At 38.0% G+C, this 15,463-nt stretch overlaps 1 protein-coding gene across 5 annotated transcripts in view; it reads right to left on the bottom strand.

Moving 5' to 3' along the window:
* The window catches only part of VPS13A (vacuolar protein sorting 13 homolog A), a 247,632-nt gene that overhangs the window by 58,909 nt on the left and 173,260 nt on the right, over positions 1 to 15,463 (bottom strand). For all 5 annotated transcript variants that reach the window (XR_008686092.2, XR_008686091.2, XR_016037846.1 and 2 more), the window contains exons 51-53: positions 9,257 to 9,385; positions 8,730 to 8,863; positions 2,085 to 2,214 (exon numbers count right to left, since the gene is read on the bottom strand). Coding sequence is in view for 2 of the 5 variants with exons in the window: in XM_055426921.2 (XP_055282896.2) it covers positions 2,085 to 2,214; positions 8,730 to 8,863; positions 9,257 to 9,385 (393 nt within the window). In the remaining 3 variants the exon portion in view is untranslated. The remainder of the gene's footprint in view (positions 1 to 2,084; positions 2,215 to 8,729; positions 8,864 to 9,256; positions 9,386 to 15,463) is intronic.

The raw sequence follows: 15,463 nt of genomic DNA, 5'->3' as shown, positions 1-15,463 counted from the left end.
AACCAACTGCAGAATATGTATTTTTTCAAATACAAATAAAATATTTACAAAAATTGATTACAAGCCCACAAAGTCGATTTCAATAAATTTCCATGAACTGAATCAGAGTATGTTCTCTGGTCACAGTGGAATTAACTTAGAAATAAATAAACACAACAAGAAAATACTTTTGAAAAGTGATAACCTAAGTAACCATAAAGTCAAACATAAAAATAAATCACAATGAAATTCAGAAAATATTTTGAACTAAAAAATAATATAAGCCACATTTGTGAGACAGAATTACTACTGTTTTTGTAAGATGTTTGTGACTTCAAATAAAAAGCGAAGAAAATCTAAAAAGCAATGACCTAGATATCTGCTGTGAACTCATTTGTGCTGCTCCCCTCCCCCCATTCATATGTTACAGTCTCAGCCTCCAATATGACTATATGGTAATGACATCATGGTTAAATGACATCATGGGGGAGGGGAAGGGTGTAAATAGGGCTCTGATTCACTACTATTCCTTTCCTTATAAGAAATACCAGAGAGCTCACTCCCTCTCTCTTCACCCTGTGAAGACATAGCAAGAAGGCTGTCATCTGCAAGCCAGGAAGCATCCTCATAAAATTCACCAGAATTTGACTATGCTGGTATTCTGATCTCAGGCTTCCCACCTCCAGTACCACTAGAAATGAATCTCCACTGTTTAAGGCATCCAGGCTAAGGTATTTTGTTATAGCATCCTGAGCAGATTAATATAATTATCTATCTCAAGAGTTTAAAAGAAAATTACCAAATTCAAACAGAAGGGGAAAGAAGATAATATAGATTAGCCAAAAATATGTGAAAATGAAAACAAATGTATAAAAGAGATCATCAAAAGGGCAAACTGATGGTTTTCTAACAGACAAAACTAAACTGAAACTAAATAAACGAATAAAAACTCAGCAAAACTTAGGGAAAAAAGGAATGAAGGCACAAATATTCTACACTAGAAAGGAACAAAAAGAAGAATCATCACTATAAATCTTAAAAAGATAAAAATATGGATATTATAAAAACATTTATATCAATATATTAGAAAACTGAGATGAAACAAATGCATTCTTAGAAAAACTCTTATCAAAGCCACACAAATAAAAGTAGAAAACTGAACTGCCCTATCAATAAAAAGTAGCATTCATAATTTAAAAACCTTACAAAGACTACTGCAGGTAAGATGACTAGGCTTCACTTGTGAACTCTATAGCAAACATTCCAAACATTCTACAAATCATACCAGTCTAACATGAACTCTTTCAGAAAACAGAAAAACTGTAGATAATTCCCAACATGTATTAGAAGTCAGGATGACCTTAATATTGAAATCTGGAAGATTATTACAAGATAAGACAGTGACAGGCCAACTTCTTTCATTAATACAAGCAAAAGTCTTGAACAAAACATTAGGAAGTCAATTCCAAAAATACAAGAAGGGCCTAATATTTGAAAAAACAACCAAATAAGACAAAGCCCCAAAAGCATATAATCATCTCAAAAAACATAAAAATTAATAAACATTCAGTACTCATTCATTTACTCATTTGATAAGAAATAATAACTAGTGGCAAGAAAAAAGACACTGGAATAGGGAACAAATTAAGATAAATTTTGAAGGATCAATAAAACTTTAATAAAACAATTTCTGAAAGTCATTTAATATGTTACTGGAGAATATTTATACCTAACTTTATTATTATAATAAACAACAGTCTGCCATTCAGAGATAAATCCGTATGTTAACAGATTCTTAAATGTCCTTCACAGAAGCAACACTGACTTAGATGACCTTTAATGCAATAATATATGTGTATCTGTTTATAAATTGAATGCTGAAAGTATCTAAGTTTACCCTTTATAACATAATAGAAGCAAATAAGAAGTTAGAAAAAATAAGACTGCTTCCAGTTTTAAACATTTTTGGTTAAGTTAAAGCTTGAATATTGCTTTAAAAATCTTCAGCAGTGTTTAAGAAGTGTAAACACAAAAAGGTCTCAAAACTAGTAAGGCTGAAAAAAAATAAAATCCTGCTAAGAACACCATAATAACCCAGTACATACATCCTTTTGTGTTACTTCACCGTGGCTTTTTCCACATTTCCACTTCAGCTTTCTAGAGCCCACTGGATCAGCCCATGTATAAAATACTGCTTTTCCAGGAGGGAGGGAATCTTCTATTTCACTGAGGGAACTGACATAAATAGGAAAAAGACACAGTAAATTAAGTGCAAGTATACAAATATACCAAGAATCTAAAATAATACTTCATTAAGTCCATTAATGAAGTTTATTAATTATCATAAACTTAATTTATGATAGTTCTGAGTAAAGTAGACCGAAATTTTTCCTTATACAATAAAAAGTGGTTTTCTGAGAAAATAAGCAGAATATTTCAAGGGAAATGTGTGCCCCAGTTAGGAAATAAATATCTTAGGTTGGGTTTCCCTGGTGGCTCAGAGGTAAAGAATCCACCTGCCAATGCAGGAGACATGGATCCCTGTTCGGCATCTTCCGACCCCAGATGCCACAGAGCTATGACTACTGAGCCTGTGCTCCGGAGCCAGGAAACCACAACCACTGAGTCCTTGCACCCAGGGACTGCGAACCCTGGAGTCTACGCTCCACGAGAAGAGAAGCCACCGCAATGAGACGCGCAGCACTTCAGGGAGGAGCAGTTCAAGCTCGCTGCAACTAGTGGAAGACTGCACAAAGCAACAGAGACCTGCTGCTGCTGCTAAGTCGCTTCAGTCGTGTCCGACTCTGTGCGAACCCACAGACGGCAGCCCACCAGGCTCCCCCTTCCCTGGGATTCTCCAGGTAAGAACACTGGAGTGGGTTGCCATTTCCTTCTCCAATGTGTGAAAGTGAAAAGTGAAAGTGAAGTCGATCAGTCGTGTCCGACCCTTAGCGGCCCCATGGACCTAGCACTGTCAAAAATTAATTTAAAAAATATTTCCAGGTTTCTGAAACTACTCTGTCAACTTTAAATACTAATTAATTATGAAAGAAAATTATTTCAATTACTTTACCTTATCTATACCAAATCTAAGAGAATTTAACTAGTAATACTTTCCTAAGAATCGATTTTACTGTGTCAAAATTCAGTTCAATTATTTTTAAAAACCATAAGACACAGGATATAAATCTAAGAAACTCAAATCAACTCACAAAACAATTTGCCAAAAGAAAATGGAGAAGTTACAAACCAAAAAAATAATACAATATAACTTTTCTGAGCTGGAAAAGCTGACTCTGCAGATTAGGCTTCATTGGGTAACAGACTAAATGAATGGAAACAATATCATCCAACACAGAATGTAGGACTTTGGAAAATATCAAATTTTAAGAAAATAGAGGGAAACCTGCCTATCCCTAAACTTGACCTAGGGAAATCACAGTTACCCTTAGAAATAAAAATAAAGACTTTTCACTCTGTTCTGTAATACTGAATGCCAGAAAACAAAGCAGCAATGCCTACACAAATTTGAGGCAAGAGTTATGACTTAAAATTTTATGGCAAATTGTTAATTTCCAAAAGTAAGATGTTTTGAAATAAGTAATAGCATAACATATTACCACAAACCCTTACTTTTTCCAACCAAGCCAGAGAGGAGTCAAAATACAATTTTAAGAACTGTGGTACAAAAACATTAAACAAAACCAGTCAAAAAATTAACTCGTTAATACTGTGAAAGTTGCTCAGTCATGTCCGATTCTTCGCGACACCACGGACTATAGAGTCCATTGAGGACTTCTCCATGGAGAATACTGGAGTGGGTAGCCTTTCCTGTCTCCAGGGGATCATCCCAATCCAGGGATTGAACACAGGTCTTCTGCAGGCAGAATCTTAACCAGCTGAGCCACCAGGGAAATCCAAGAATACTGGAGTGGGTAGCCTATCCCTTCTCCAGCAGATCTTCCCAACCCAGGACTCGAACTAGGGTCTCCTAATTGCAGGTGGATTCCTTACCAGCTGAGCTACCAGGGAAATCCAATTATAAATCAATCCAAATATCTTCAATAACATAGATTTGAAAAATTAATCATATATTACTCTGGCTATAAAATCCCAAATTATATTCATAAGAAACTGAATTTGGACATCTAGTGATATTATATGTAGGACAGAGTATTAAACAGCAGAGATATCACTTTGCTGACAGAGGTTCATATAATCAAAAATATGGTTTTTCTGGTAGTCATGTATGGATGTGAGAGCTGGACCGTAAAGAAGGCTGAGCCCTAAAGAACTGATGCTTTTGAACTGTAGTGCCAGAGAAGACTCTTGAGAGTCCCTTGGACAGCAAGGAGAGCAAACCAGTCAATCCTAAAAGAAATCAACTCTGAATATTCATTGGAAGGACTGATGCTGAAACTGAAGCTCCAATACTTTGGCCACCTGCTGCAAAGAGTCGACCCATTGGAAAAGACCTTAATGCTGGGAAAGATTGAGGGAAGGAGGAAAAGGGGGTGACAGAGGATGAGATGGCTGGATGCCATCATCGACTCAATGGACATAACTCTGAGTAAACTCTGGGAGATAGTGAAGGACAGGAAAGCCTGGTGTACCACAGTCAGTCCATAGAGTCGCAAAGAGTTGGACGTGACTGAGAGACTCAACAACAGCAACAAAAACCACACTAGCAACAACAAAAAAGCCAAGGGAAGGGAAGGCAGAGGAAACAAAAGTTCTATATCCCTTACTTTTCTATCAAAGAACAGCAAATGTAACAGTGTTGTTCAGATAAATTAGGTTGAATATATTTACAAATGCTTTAAGTCTATTTCATTCACTGCAGAACATTCTTTAGGAAAAAATTAATCTCAAATTGACCTCAGGAAATTCAAAGAAAATTAAAAGCAACCAGAATCCTCAGAATATTAACTATGTACAAGTAGTAACTTCACATGAAAATGACAATACAATGTGACAAACACTTTTGTGTGCAAAGATGCAATGGAAAACTGGGTATACAGACTAAGGAGGTGACGGAAGGGACTGCATGAAAATGAAGCTTTTCCAGCAGAAAGGAGCAACTGGAATGGTAATAACACATGAAAGAGCCCAGAGCATTCAGGAAACAAACACTTCACTTGGACTGAAGTACAGGATAAGAGACAACAGAAAGAGAAGTGTTTAAAAAAGTAGTATACAAACATTTTAAAAGAATGGAAAATCACTAAAGAACTTTAAACAAGAAAGACACGATTACATTAGTATTTTTTTAAAAATTTCATTCTTTTGGCTATTTTATGTGTGTGCGCGCGCATGCGCACGTGTTCATTCATGCAGTCATGTCTGACTCTTTGCAACCCTATGGACCGCAGCCCCCAAGTCTATCCACGGAATTTTCTAAGCAAGAATACTGGACAGGGTTGTCATTTCCTACTCCAGGGGATATTCTGGACCCAGGGATTGAACCCATATCTCTTGCACTGGCAGGCAGATTCTTTACCACTGAGCCACCTGGGACGCCTCTATTTAGTATTTTTAGAAACCTACCTCTGGAGGATTTACTAGAGATAAGACTAGAGAATCAGACTTAAAATCCACTCAAGAAATAAATGTTGGAGAGAGCAGCTATCTGAAAAGATAGCAGAGAGTAGACAAGAAGGAAAATTTTTTAAAAAAAATCAGAGTTTAACTGGATGGCATGGTGAGGCAGGAGAAATCCAGAATCACAAGGGTGGATGACAGTGTCATTCACTGAGATAAGGATATAGAGGAGAAAGAGATTTTGCAGTATAAATGATGAGGTCAGCTTTGAATCACGGTAGCTTCTTATGTCGGAGAAGGCAATGGCAAGCCACTCCAGTACTCTTGCCTAGAAAATCCCGTGGATGGAGCAGCCTGGTAGGCTGCAGTCCGTGGGGTCGCTAAGGGTCGGACACGACTGAGCGACTTTACTTTCACTTTTCACTTTCACACATTGGAGAAGGAAATGGCAACCCACTCCAGTGTTCTTGCCTGGAGAATCCCAGGGACGGGGGAGCCTGGTGGGCTTCCGTCTATGGGGTCACACAGAGTCGGACACGACTGAAGTGACTTAGCAGCAGCAGCAGCAGCAGCAGCTTCTTATGTAATACACTATTTAGGAAAAGGTGGTAGCATGAAACTCAACAGAAGGCTACACTGGAGTAAAGATTTGGGGATCTGGATTCAATCCTCTTTTAAACCAAAATTCCATGTTCTCAGTTTAAGAAGTTCTTCAAATACCTGGGCTTCTCGTGGCTCAGCTAGTAAAGAATCCACCTGGGTTTAATCCCTGGGTTGGGAAGATCCCCTGGAGAAGGGAAGAGCTTCCCACTCCGGTATTCTGGCCTGGAGAATTCCATGGACTGTATAGTCCATGGGGTTGCAAAGAGTCAGACACGACTGAGCGACTTTAACCTCACTTCACTTCTTCAAATAATTATAAATCTAAATCCCATGTTCATTCTTTCACATTGTTAATTTTATAAACTCCCTTTACGACTAATTGTGCAGTTTCAGAATTTCTACACAGGATCACATTTTAGTTTCTCTTACATCCCTTACTTTGATAATTATAACAATGCAGGAGATAAAATTTTAAAACATTTCATATCTGAACTGGACTATAAATAAGAGTACAAAGTCAAGTCCAAAGAAAGGACTGATAAAGTCTCTTGTTCAGCATTAGCCAGGCTCAACCAGATGTCAGAGAATTAAGCTATGATATCCTACATTATCCACAGTATATGAAGAATCAACTTAGCTCCTATGTATCTTAGAATGTTACCAGTTATGTAATATATTTGAGAGAACTGAGAAAACAGTCACTCAAATCATTTTCTGGAGGTCTTAATTTTGTGAAAATTTCTTTGAGAAAGGCTAGCTGAGGTAAATGAACTGAAGGGTAAATAAATGAAAGCCATTTCTACTTTCTTTTGCCAGTTTTAATCAACCAATTTACTATTTTTATAATATGGATAATCATAAAAAACAGGCTCTCCTCTCTCTCAACATATTCCACAAATGAGAGAACTGATGGGCAAGGAGGAGTTCTAGGTATATGCTAGATCAACCTGGGATTCTCATTCATCAACACCTATTTTATTTTAGTCAATGATTAGAATTGTACAGTGAGCAGTGGGAAAAAAAAAGCAGAAATGCACTGATAAACATGGGTCCACTGGTAAGTGACATAAAAGCAAACTAAAAAAGTAGACAAAATAAATTCAAGACAACCTGGGACCCATAAACAGAGGTAAAGGTTACGTAAACTGTAGTGGAACTAGGAGGATATGATATCACATTATATTGAAACAAATGATGTTATGAGTAATCCTGAAATACATATATAAATATGGTCTTTAGCAAAGCTTAAAAACGTAGTGGTCCTTTCCCATATGCCTCAGCAAGAAAAATGTTATCTATTGTTTGAAAACAAATCTGAAGAATCAATATTTACATTATGTTCAATAAATATAAAAAATTTCAAAACTAGATAAAATGCTAATGATAAACTCTGATAATTTCCTCACCAGATTCTGCACTGATCAAGCTTTTGCCATAGTTGCTTCAGTTCTTCTTTTTTTTGAAGTTTTTAAAAGTAAATTATATCACTAATCATCAAGGAAATGTAAACCAAAACTACAACGAGATATCATCCCACACTATCAGAACGGTTATCATCAAAAAGATAAGAAAAAAAAGAAACGTTGGTGAGGATCTGGGGAAAAAGGTATTGTGTATTGTTGACGGTAATGTAAACTGGTGCAGCCACTATAGAAAACAGTATGGAGGCTTGTCAAAAAACTAAAAACAGAACATGTGATCCAGCAACTGGATATCTATTCAAAGGAAATGAAAACACTAATCCAAAACAAATACACGTACTTATCGCAGTATTACATATAATCACCAAGACATGGAAACAACCTAAGTGTCCACTGATGAATGAATGAATAAAAATGAGGTATGTATATAAATATATATATATACACACACATATAATATTTCATACTATATATATAGAATTAAATAGTATTCAGCCATAGAAAAGAAGGAAATCTTGCCATTTGAAACAACATGGATGGACTTTAATGGCATTATGCTAAGTGAAATAAGCCAGTGAGAGAAAGACAAATACCATATTATCTCAGTTAAATGTGGAATCTAAAAAAGCAAGAAAAAAAGAAAACCACCAAAAGAACCAAACACATAGAGAATAGATTGGTAGAAGCTACAGGCAGGGACAGATGAAATGAGTAACGGGGGTCAAAAGGTACTGATTTACATTTCTAAAATTAGTCATGGGGATGTGAGGTACAACATGACTACAGTTAATAATACTCTAATATGCAAAAGTTGCTAAGAGAGTAAATCTTAAAGTTCTCATCACAAGAAAAAAAAACTCGATATACAGTGACGAATGTTAACTAGACTTATTGTTGTGATGATTTTACAATATATATACAAACATTTAATCATTTAGGTTGGACAACTGAAATTCATGTTTTATGTCAATTATGTTAAAACTTTTAAAAAAGTAAATTACAGATATCAAGTCAGTTTTAAACCTATATATTTCAGTATACATTTTTTTAACGAGGACATTGTTTTACATGGCCATAATGCCATTATTGGTTTTTATACTCCTAAGAAATTAACAAAAAGTCAAAGTTTTATCACCGAGACTCTGCGAAAATCAGAGGATACTGTATCTGTAATAATCCTCTTACCTTTGCTTATACTGAACAATGTCATTCTTGGTGTGATTTATTAACAGAAATGTAGCGGCTCCATCACGATAATCTGAAAATGTAATAACTGTAGAATGCTCAGCCAAATTAACTTCTGCTATAATACCTCCAAGCTAGAAAAAAGGAAAAGAAAATATTCTCTAACGTGATCATTTCCAAAGAACATTAACCAGTAACATTTAATAATAAAACTATTATTAAAACTATAGCTAATATTTTTTTTTATGATTTAGAAAGTAATTCAGGATTTTATACTGCATGTCTGAAAAACCATGACTCTCAGTTATCATAGATAGATGGGTCAAATTCAAGATGTGGTTTATTCCAGGCACTGTAACTTTCTATGCAACAATTAAATTTGTATGTCTCCTGTGTTCTTTTAGAACATTTTCCCTTTGCAAAGAGAAATGTTTGTTCATATTTGGTAAAACAAAGAAAAGTCACTATTAAAAAATTAGTAAGTATATATTAGCTTCTCTAATCACACACACAAAAAAATCACTTACCTCATTGTCTAGACGCAGTAAAATACAACTTTCTTGCTTATTAAAATGTATCTTTTGGGGAGGGCTTTCACTTCTTTCAACTTGAATAAGAAGTTTATTAGAAGCATCCTCAGGCCAAAAGGGGACACACTAAAACACATATTACACATACTTATTTTTAAAAAAACGATTTCACCATGAAGACCTTTATCATTTTAATAAACCCATCAGAGTAGATTTAAAATAGTTTTAAATAAACCTCTGTCAACACTACTCTGGTTACTGTATTGCTTAGCTATAAACTGTTGATTTTGAAATGGGGCGCCACTTGTGGGCACTTTGAACACAAACAGTAATGGGTAGTAAGTTGAAGAGCTAAAATAATTAAGAGTGCTGTGAAGAGATGTTAATGTGGTCCAGAGCTAGAGTTGGACTGAAAAGTAAGTAACTGAGCCAAAGTGATCAGTTTAAAATAGGGGAATGTTCTATTATGAAAAAATCACAATTGGGTTGTGGGTACCAGTAATTTAAGCAGTAGTCAAAGTACACACAAATGTTGAGTCAGGACAAATACTAAATCCAGTCTTGGAAGTCAAATAAGGATAAAACAAAAACAAAAATCAAGAGAAGTATCTAAAATCTTAAAGTTCAGAGTAGAAAACAGGCTCAGAATCCTAAGAAACAACCTGGATATCAGTGATCTGGAAGCCAAACTAACAGAATAGGAGGAGTTAATGCACCTACAGGGCTTCCCTGGTGGCTCAGAGGTTAAAGCGTCTGCCTCCAATGCGGGAGACCTGGGTTCGATCCCTGGGTTGGGAAGATCCCCTGGAGAAGGAAACGGTAACCCACTCCAGTATTCTTGCCTGGAGAATCCCATGGACGGAGAAGCCTGGTAGGCTACAGTCCATGGGGTCGCAAAGAGTCGGACACGACTGAGCGACGGAATGGATGGATGGATGGAATGCACCTACAAAGAAGACAACAGGAGCTGGAAACAAAAGAGCTAAAAGAACAGGAAATGGAGAACCAGCCTTGTCTGTAAACTATTTATGTAAATCAAGTCTTAGTGTGATAGGCTCTGACCATAATTCAATGAGACCTATGAGATCCTCACCTTACGACCTAAGGGCAATGTAGCAGAATCTTGATGTTAGTGCCAAGTGCCTTAGCTTGTTAAAGTCAGTTTTATTCAGTCATAAAAAGTAATTAATGGAACTAGACATGGGACACGGTTAAGGCTGTAAGAGGCTGAGAAAGTTCCCATTCAGGACTTTTTGCAACACTTATCTGGGAAAGTCATCTGGGAAACTTACCTGGGAAACTCAAAACAGTAACAATACTAAGCCAAGAATATTTCCCAGGAGGAACTAACAAGACTAAAAATTATGTGCTCTTTGAAAACCCCCAAGCCTTGCTATTTCCTGGTAGTTCAGTTCAGTCGCTCGGTTGTGTCCGACTCTTTGCGACCCCATGAATCACAGCACACCAGGCCTCCCTGTCCATCACCAACTCCCGTAGTTCACTCAAACTCATGTCCATCAAGTCAGTGATGCCATACAGCCATCTCATTCTCTGTCGTCCCCTGCTCCTCCTGCCCCCAATCCCTCCCAGCATCAGAGTCTTTTCCAGTGAGTCCACTCTTCGCATGAGGTGGCCAAAGTATTGGAGTTTCAGCTTTAGCATTGGTCCTTCCAATGAACACCCAGGACTCATCTCCTTTAGAATGGACTGGTTGGATCTCCCTGCAGTCCAAGGGAGTTTCAAGAGTCTTCTCCAACACCACAGTTCTAAAGCATCAATTCTTCAGCGCTCGGCTTTCTTCACAGTCCAACTCTCACATCCATACATGACCACGGGAAAAACCATAGCCTTGACTGGACGGACCTTGGTTGGCAAAGTAATGTCTCTGCTTTTTAATGTGTCATATAGGTTGGTCATAACTTTACTTCCAAGGAGTAAGCGTCTTTTAATTTCATGGCTGTAATAAGCATCTGCAGTGATTTCGGAGCCCCCAAAAACACAGTCTGACACTGTCTCCACTGTTTTTCCATCTATTTCCCATGAAGTGATGGGACCAGATGCCATGATCTTAGACTTGGCTTTAAAATGTATGTTTTATGTTTAGTAATATATGCTATACCTTTTGAAAGAGTTTTGTGCTCAACCTCCTGAGACTAGAGAAAGTACCAAAGTACTTGTCTTTTGCAGTGGAAAAAATATATAAGATTAACAAATCAGCATAGCTAATAACCATAATCTGCACGTTAAGGTTGACTACTGTAAGTCAAAGTTAAAATGCGAAGATTTTAAACTAGCAACAGAAATTTATCTTAAGAAAAGTTGAAATTGACAAAACAGAAAGTAAAGTAAAAAATAATAAGCTGCTATGTGTTTGTAGCTGCAATTACTGTAAACAGAAACTATCAGAAGATAGATGCTATAGATTAGGTTTTTAAAAAAAGAAGAGCTAATAACCTTATCTGCAACTAATGTATAAATCAAGACATAAAACTACTGTAAATGAAAGTATGGAAAAGATATACCTAAAAAATACATAAAGTAAAACAGCTGGAATTATAATCTTAGCATCTGGATATATGGAGAGTTCTATGTGGTGCTAGTGGTAAAGAACTTGCCTGCCAAGGCAGGAGATGTAAGAGACACACAGGTTTGATCCCTGGGTCAGGAAGATCCCCTGGAGGAGGGCATGGCAACCCACTCCAGTATTCTTGCCTGGAGAATCCCATACACAAAGGAGCCTCGCAGGCTACAGTCCATAGGTTTGCAAAGAATTGGACATGACTGATTCAAATACCTTAGCATGTACAACATCCAACAAACTAAGAATCCATGGACTCAAATGAGCACACATGGAACATTTGCCAAAAAATTCACATATTCATTCAACAAATATTTGCTTAGAGCCCACTGTGTTTAATCACTGTTTAAACCCTCCAACAGCTCTCTCCATTTTATTCAGATCAAAAGTTAAAATCCTTGTAATGGACAGAGAAGGAGATGGCTGGATGGCATCACTGACTCTATGGACATGAGTTTGAGTGAATTCTGGGAGCTGGTGATGGACAGGGAGGCCTGGCGTGCTGTGATTCATGGGGTCGCAGAGAGTCGAACACGACTGAGTGACTGAACTGAACTGAACTGATGGGTCTCAAAGTTCTACAGAATTACTTTTTATCATTGGTAAGTCTTGTTTTCTTCTACTTTTCCCCCTCCAATAATACTGGCCTCTTTTGCTATCCGCATGCCAAATATTCTTACTTTAGATCATCGACCCTGGGCAATCCTTTGTCTTTCATGCTATTTCCCCAGATATCCACATTGTTGAGGGGTCCAGCAATTTATTTTCTTTATTTTCATGGGCTCCAAAATCACTGCAGATGCTGACTGCAGCCATGAAATTAAAAAACACTTGCTCCTTGGAAGAAAAGTTAAGACAAACCTAGATAGCATATTAAAAGGAAGAGACATTACTTTGCCAACAAAGGTCCACAGTCAAGTCTATGGTTTTTCCAGTAGTCATGTACGGATGTGAGAGTTGGACTATAAAGAAAGCCGAGCACCAAAGAATTGATGCTTTTGAATTGTGGTGCTGGAGAAGACCCTTGAGAGTCCCCTGGACTGCCAAGGAAATCAAACTAGTCTATCCTAAAGGCAATCAGTAGTGAATATTCATTGGAAGGACTGATGCTGAAGCTGAAGCTCGAATACTCTGGCCACCTGATCTGAAAACCTGACTCATTGGAAAAGATGCTGATGCTGGAAAAGACTGAAGGCAGGAAGACAGAGGGACGACAGAGGATGAGATGGCTGAATGGCATCACCAACTTGATGGACATGAGTTTGACCAAGCTCCGGGAGCTGGTGATAGACAGGGAAGCTGGCGTGCTGCAGTCCATGGGGTCACAGAATTGGACATGACGAAGCATATTATCAGATCTGATCTGATCACACAGACCACAGTCTTGTCTAACTCAATGAAATTAAGCCATGCCGTGTGGGGCCACCCAAGACGGGTGGGTCATGGTGGAGAGGTTTGACAGAATGTGGTCCACTGAAGGGAATGGCAAACCACTTCAGTATACTTGTCTTGAGAACACCATGAACAGTATGAAAAGGCAAAATGATAGGATACTGAATGAGGAATTCCCCAGGTCGGTAGGTGCCCAGTATGCTTTCTGGAGAAATAACTCCAGAAAGAATGAAGAGATGGAGCCAAAGCAAAAACAATACCCAGTTGTGGATGTGACTGGTGATAGAAGCAAGGTCCGGCGCTATAAAGAGCAATATTGCATAGGAACCTGGAATGTTAGGTCCATGAATCAAGGCAAATTGGAAGTGGTCAAACAGGAGATGACAAGAGTGAATGTAGACATTCTAGGAATCAGTGAACTAAAATGGACTGGAATGGGTGAATTTAACTCAGGTGACCATTATATCTACTACTGTGGGCAGGAATCCCTTAGAAGAAATGGAGTAGCCATCATGGTCAACAAAAGAGTCCAAAATGCAGTACTTAGATGCAATGTCAAAAATGACAGAATGATCTCCGTTCATTTCCAAGGCAAACCATTCAATATTACAGTAATCCAAGCCTATGCCCCAACCAGTAACGCTGAAGAAGCCGAAGTTGAACAGTTCTATGAAGACCTAGAAGACGTTTTAGAACTAACACCCAAAAAAGATGTCCTTTTCATTGTAGGGGACTGGAATGCAAAAGTAGGAAGTCAAGGAACACTGGAGTAACAGGCAAATTTGGCCTTGGAGCACGGAATGAAGCAGGGCAAAGGCTAACAGAGTTTTGCCAAGAGAATGCACTGGTCATAGCAAACACCCTCTTCCAATAACACAAGAGAAGACTCTACACATGGACATCACCAGATGGTCAACACCGAAATCAGACTGATTATATTCTTTGCAGTCAGTGATGGAGAAGCTCTATACACTCAGCAAAAACAAGAACAGGAGCTGACTGTGGCTCAGATCACAAACTCCTTGTTGCCGTATTCAGACTGAAATTGAAGAAAGTAGGGAAAACCACTAGACCATTCAGATATGACCTAAATCAAATCCCTTATGATTATACAGTGGAAGTGAGAAATAGATTTAAGGGACTAGATCTGATAGATAGAGTGCCTGATGAACTATGGACGGATTTCGTGACATTGTACAGGAGACAGGGACCAAGACCATCCCCATGGAAAAGAAATGCAAAAAAGCAAAATGGTTGTCAGAGGAGGCCTTACAAATAGCAGTGAAAAGAAGAGAAGTGAAAAGCAAAGGAGAAAAGGAAAGATATAAGCATCTGAATGCTGAGTTCCAAAGAATAGCAAGGAGAGATAAGAAAGCCTTCCTCAGTGATCAATGCAAAGAAATAGAGGAAAACAATAGAGTAGGAAAGACAAGAGATCTCTTCAAGAAAATTAGAGTTTCCAAGGGAACAATTTCATGCAAAGATGGGCTCGATAAAGGACAGAAATGGTAGGGACCTAACAGAAGCAGAAGAAATTAAGAAGAGGTGGCAAGAATACACAGAAGAACTGTACAAAAAAGATCTTCACGACCAAGATAATCATGATGGTGTGATCACTCACCTAGAGCCAGACATCTTGGAATGTGAAGTCAAGTGGGCCTTAGAAAGCATCACTACGAAGAAAGCTAGTGGAGGTGATGGAATTCCAGTTGAGCTTTTTCAAATCCTGAAAGATGATGCTGTAAAAGTGCTGCACTCAATATGCCAGCAAATTTGGAAACCTCAGCAGTGGCCACAGGACTGGGAAAGGTCAGTCTTCATTCCAATCCCAAAGTAGGCAATGGCAACGAATGCTCAAACTACCACACAATTGCACTCATCTCACACACTAGTAAAGTCATGCTCAAAATTCTCCAAGCCAGGCTTCAGCAATACATGAACCATTAACTTCCAGATGTTCAAGCTGGTTATAGAAAAGGCAGAGGAACCAGAGTTGAAATTGCCAACATCCGCTGGATCATGGAGAAAGCAAGAGAGTTCCAGAAAAACATCTATTTCTGCTTCACTGACTATGCCAAACCCTTTGACTGTGTGGATCACAACAAACTGTGGAAAATTCTGAAAGAGATGGGAATACCAGACCACCTGACCTGTCTCTTGAGAAACCTGTATGCAGGTCAGGAAGCAAAAGTTAGAACTGGACATGGAACAACAGACTGGTTCCAAACAGGAAA

This window comes from Moschus berezovskii, chromosome 7 (genome assembly GCF_049115385.1).
Source record: "Moschus berezovskii isolate FMDL1 chromosome 7, NW_MosBer_1.0, whole genome shotgun sequence".
In the NCBI taxonomy this organism is placed as follows: Eukaryota; Metazoa; Chordata; class Mammalia; order Artiodactyla; family Moschidae; genus Moschus; species Moschus berezovskii.
The sequence above is the reverse complement of the archived record's forward strand: the minus strand, read 5'-3'. Positions and strand labels throughout refer to the sequence as shown.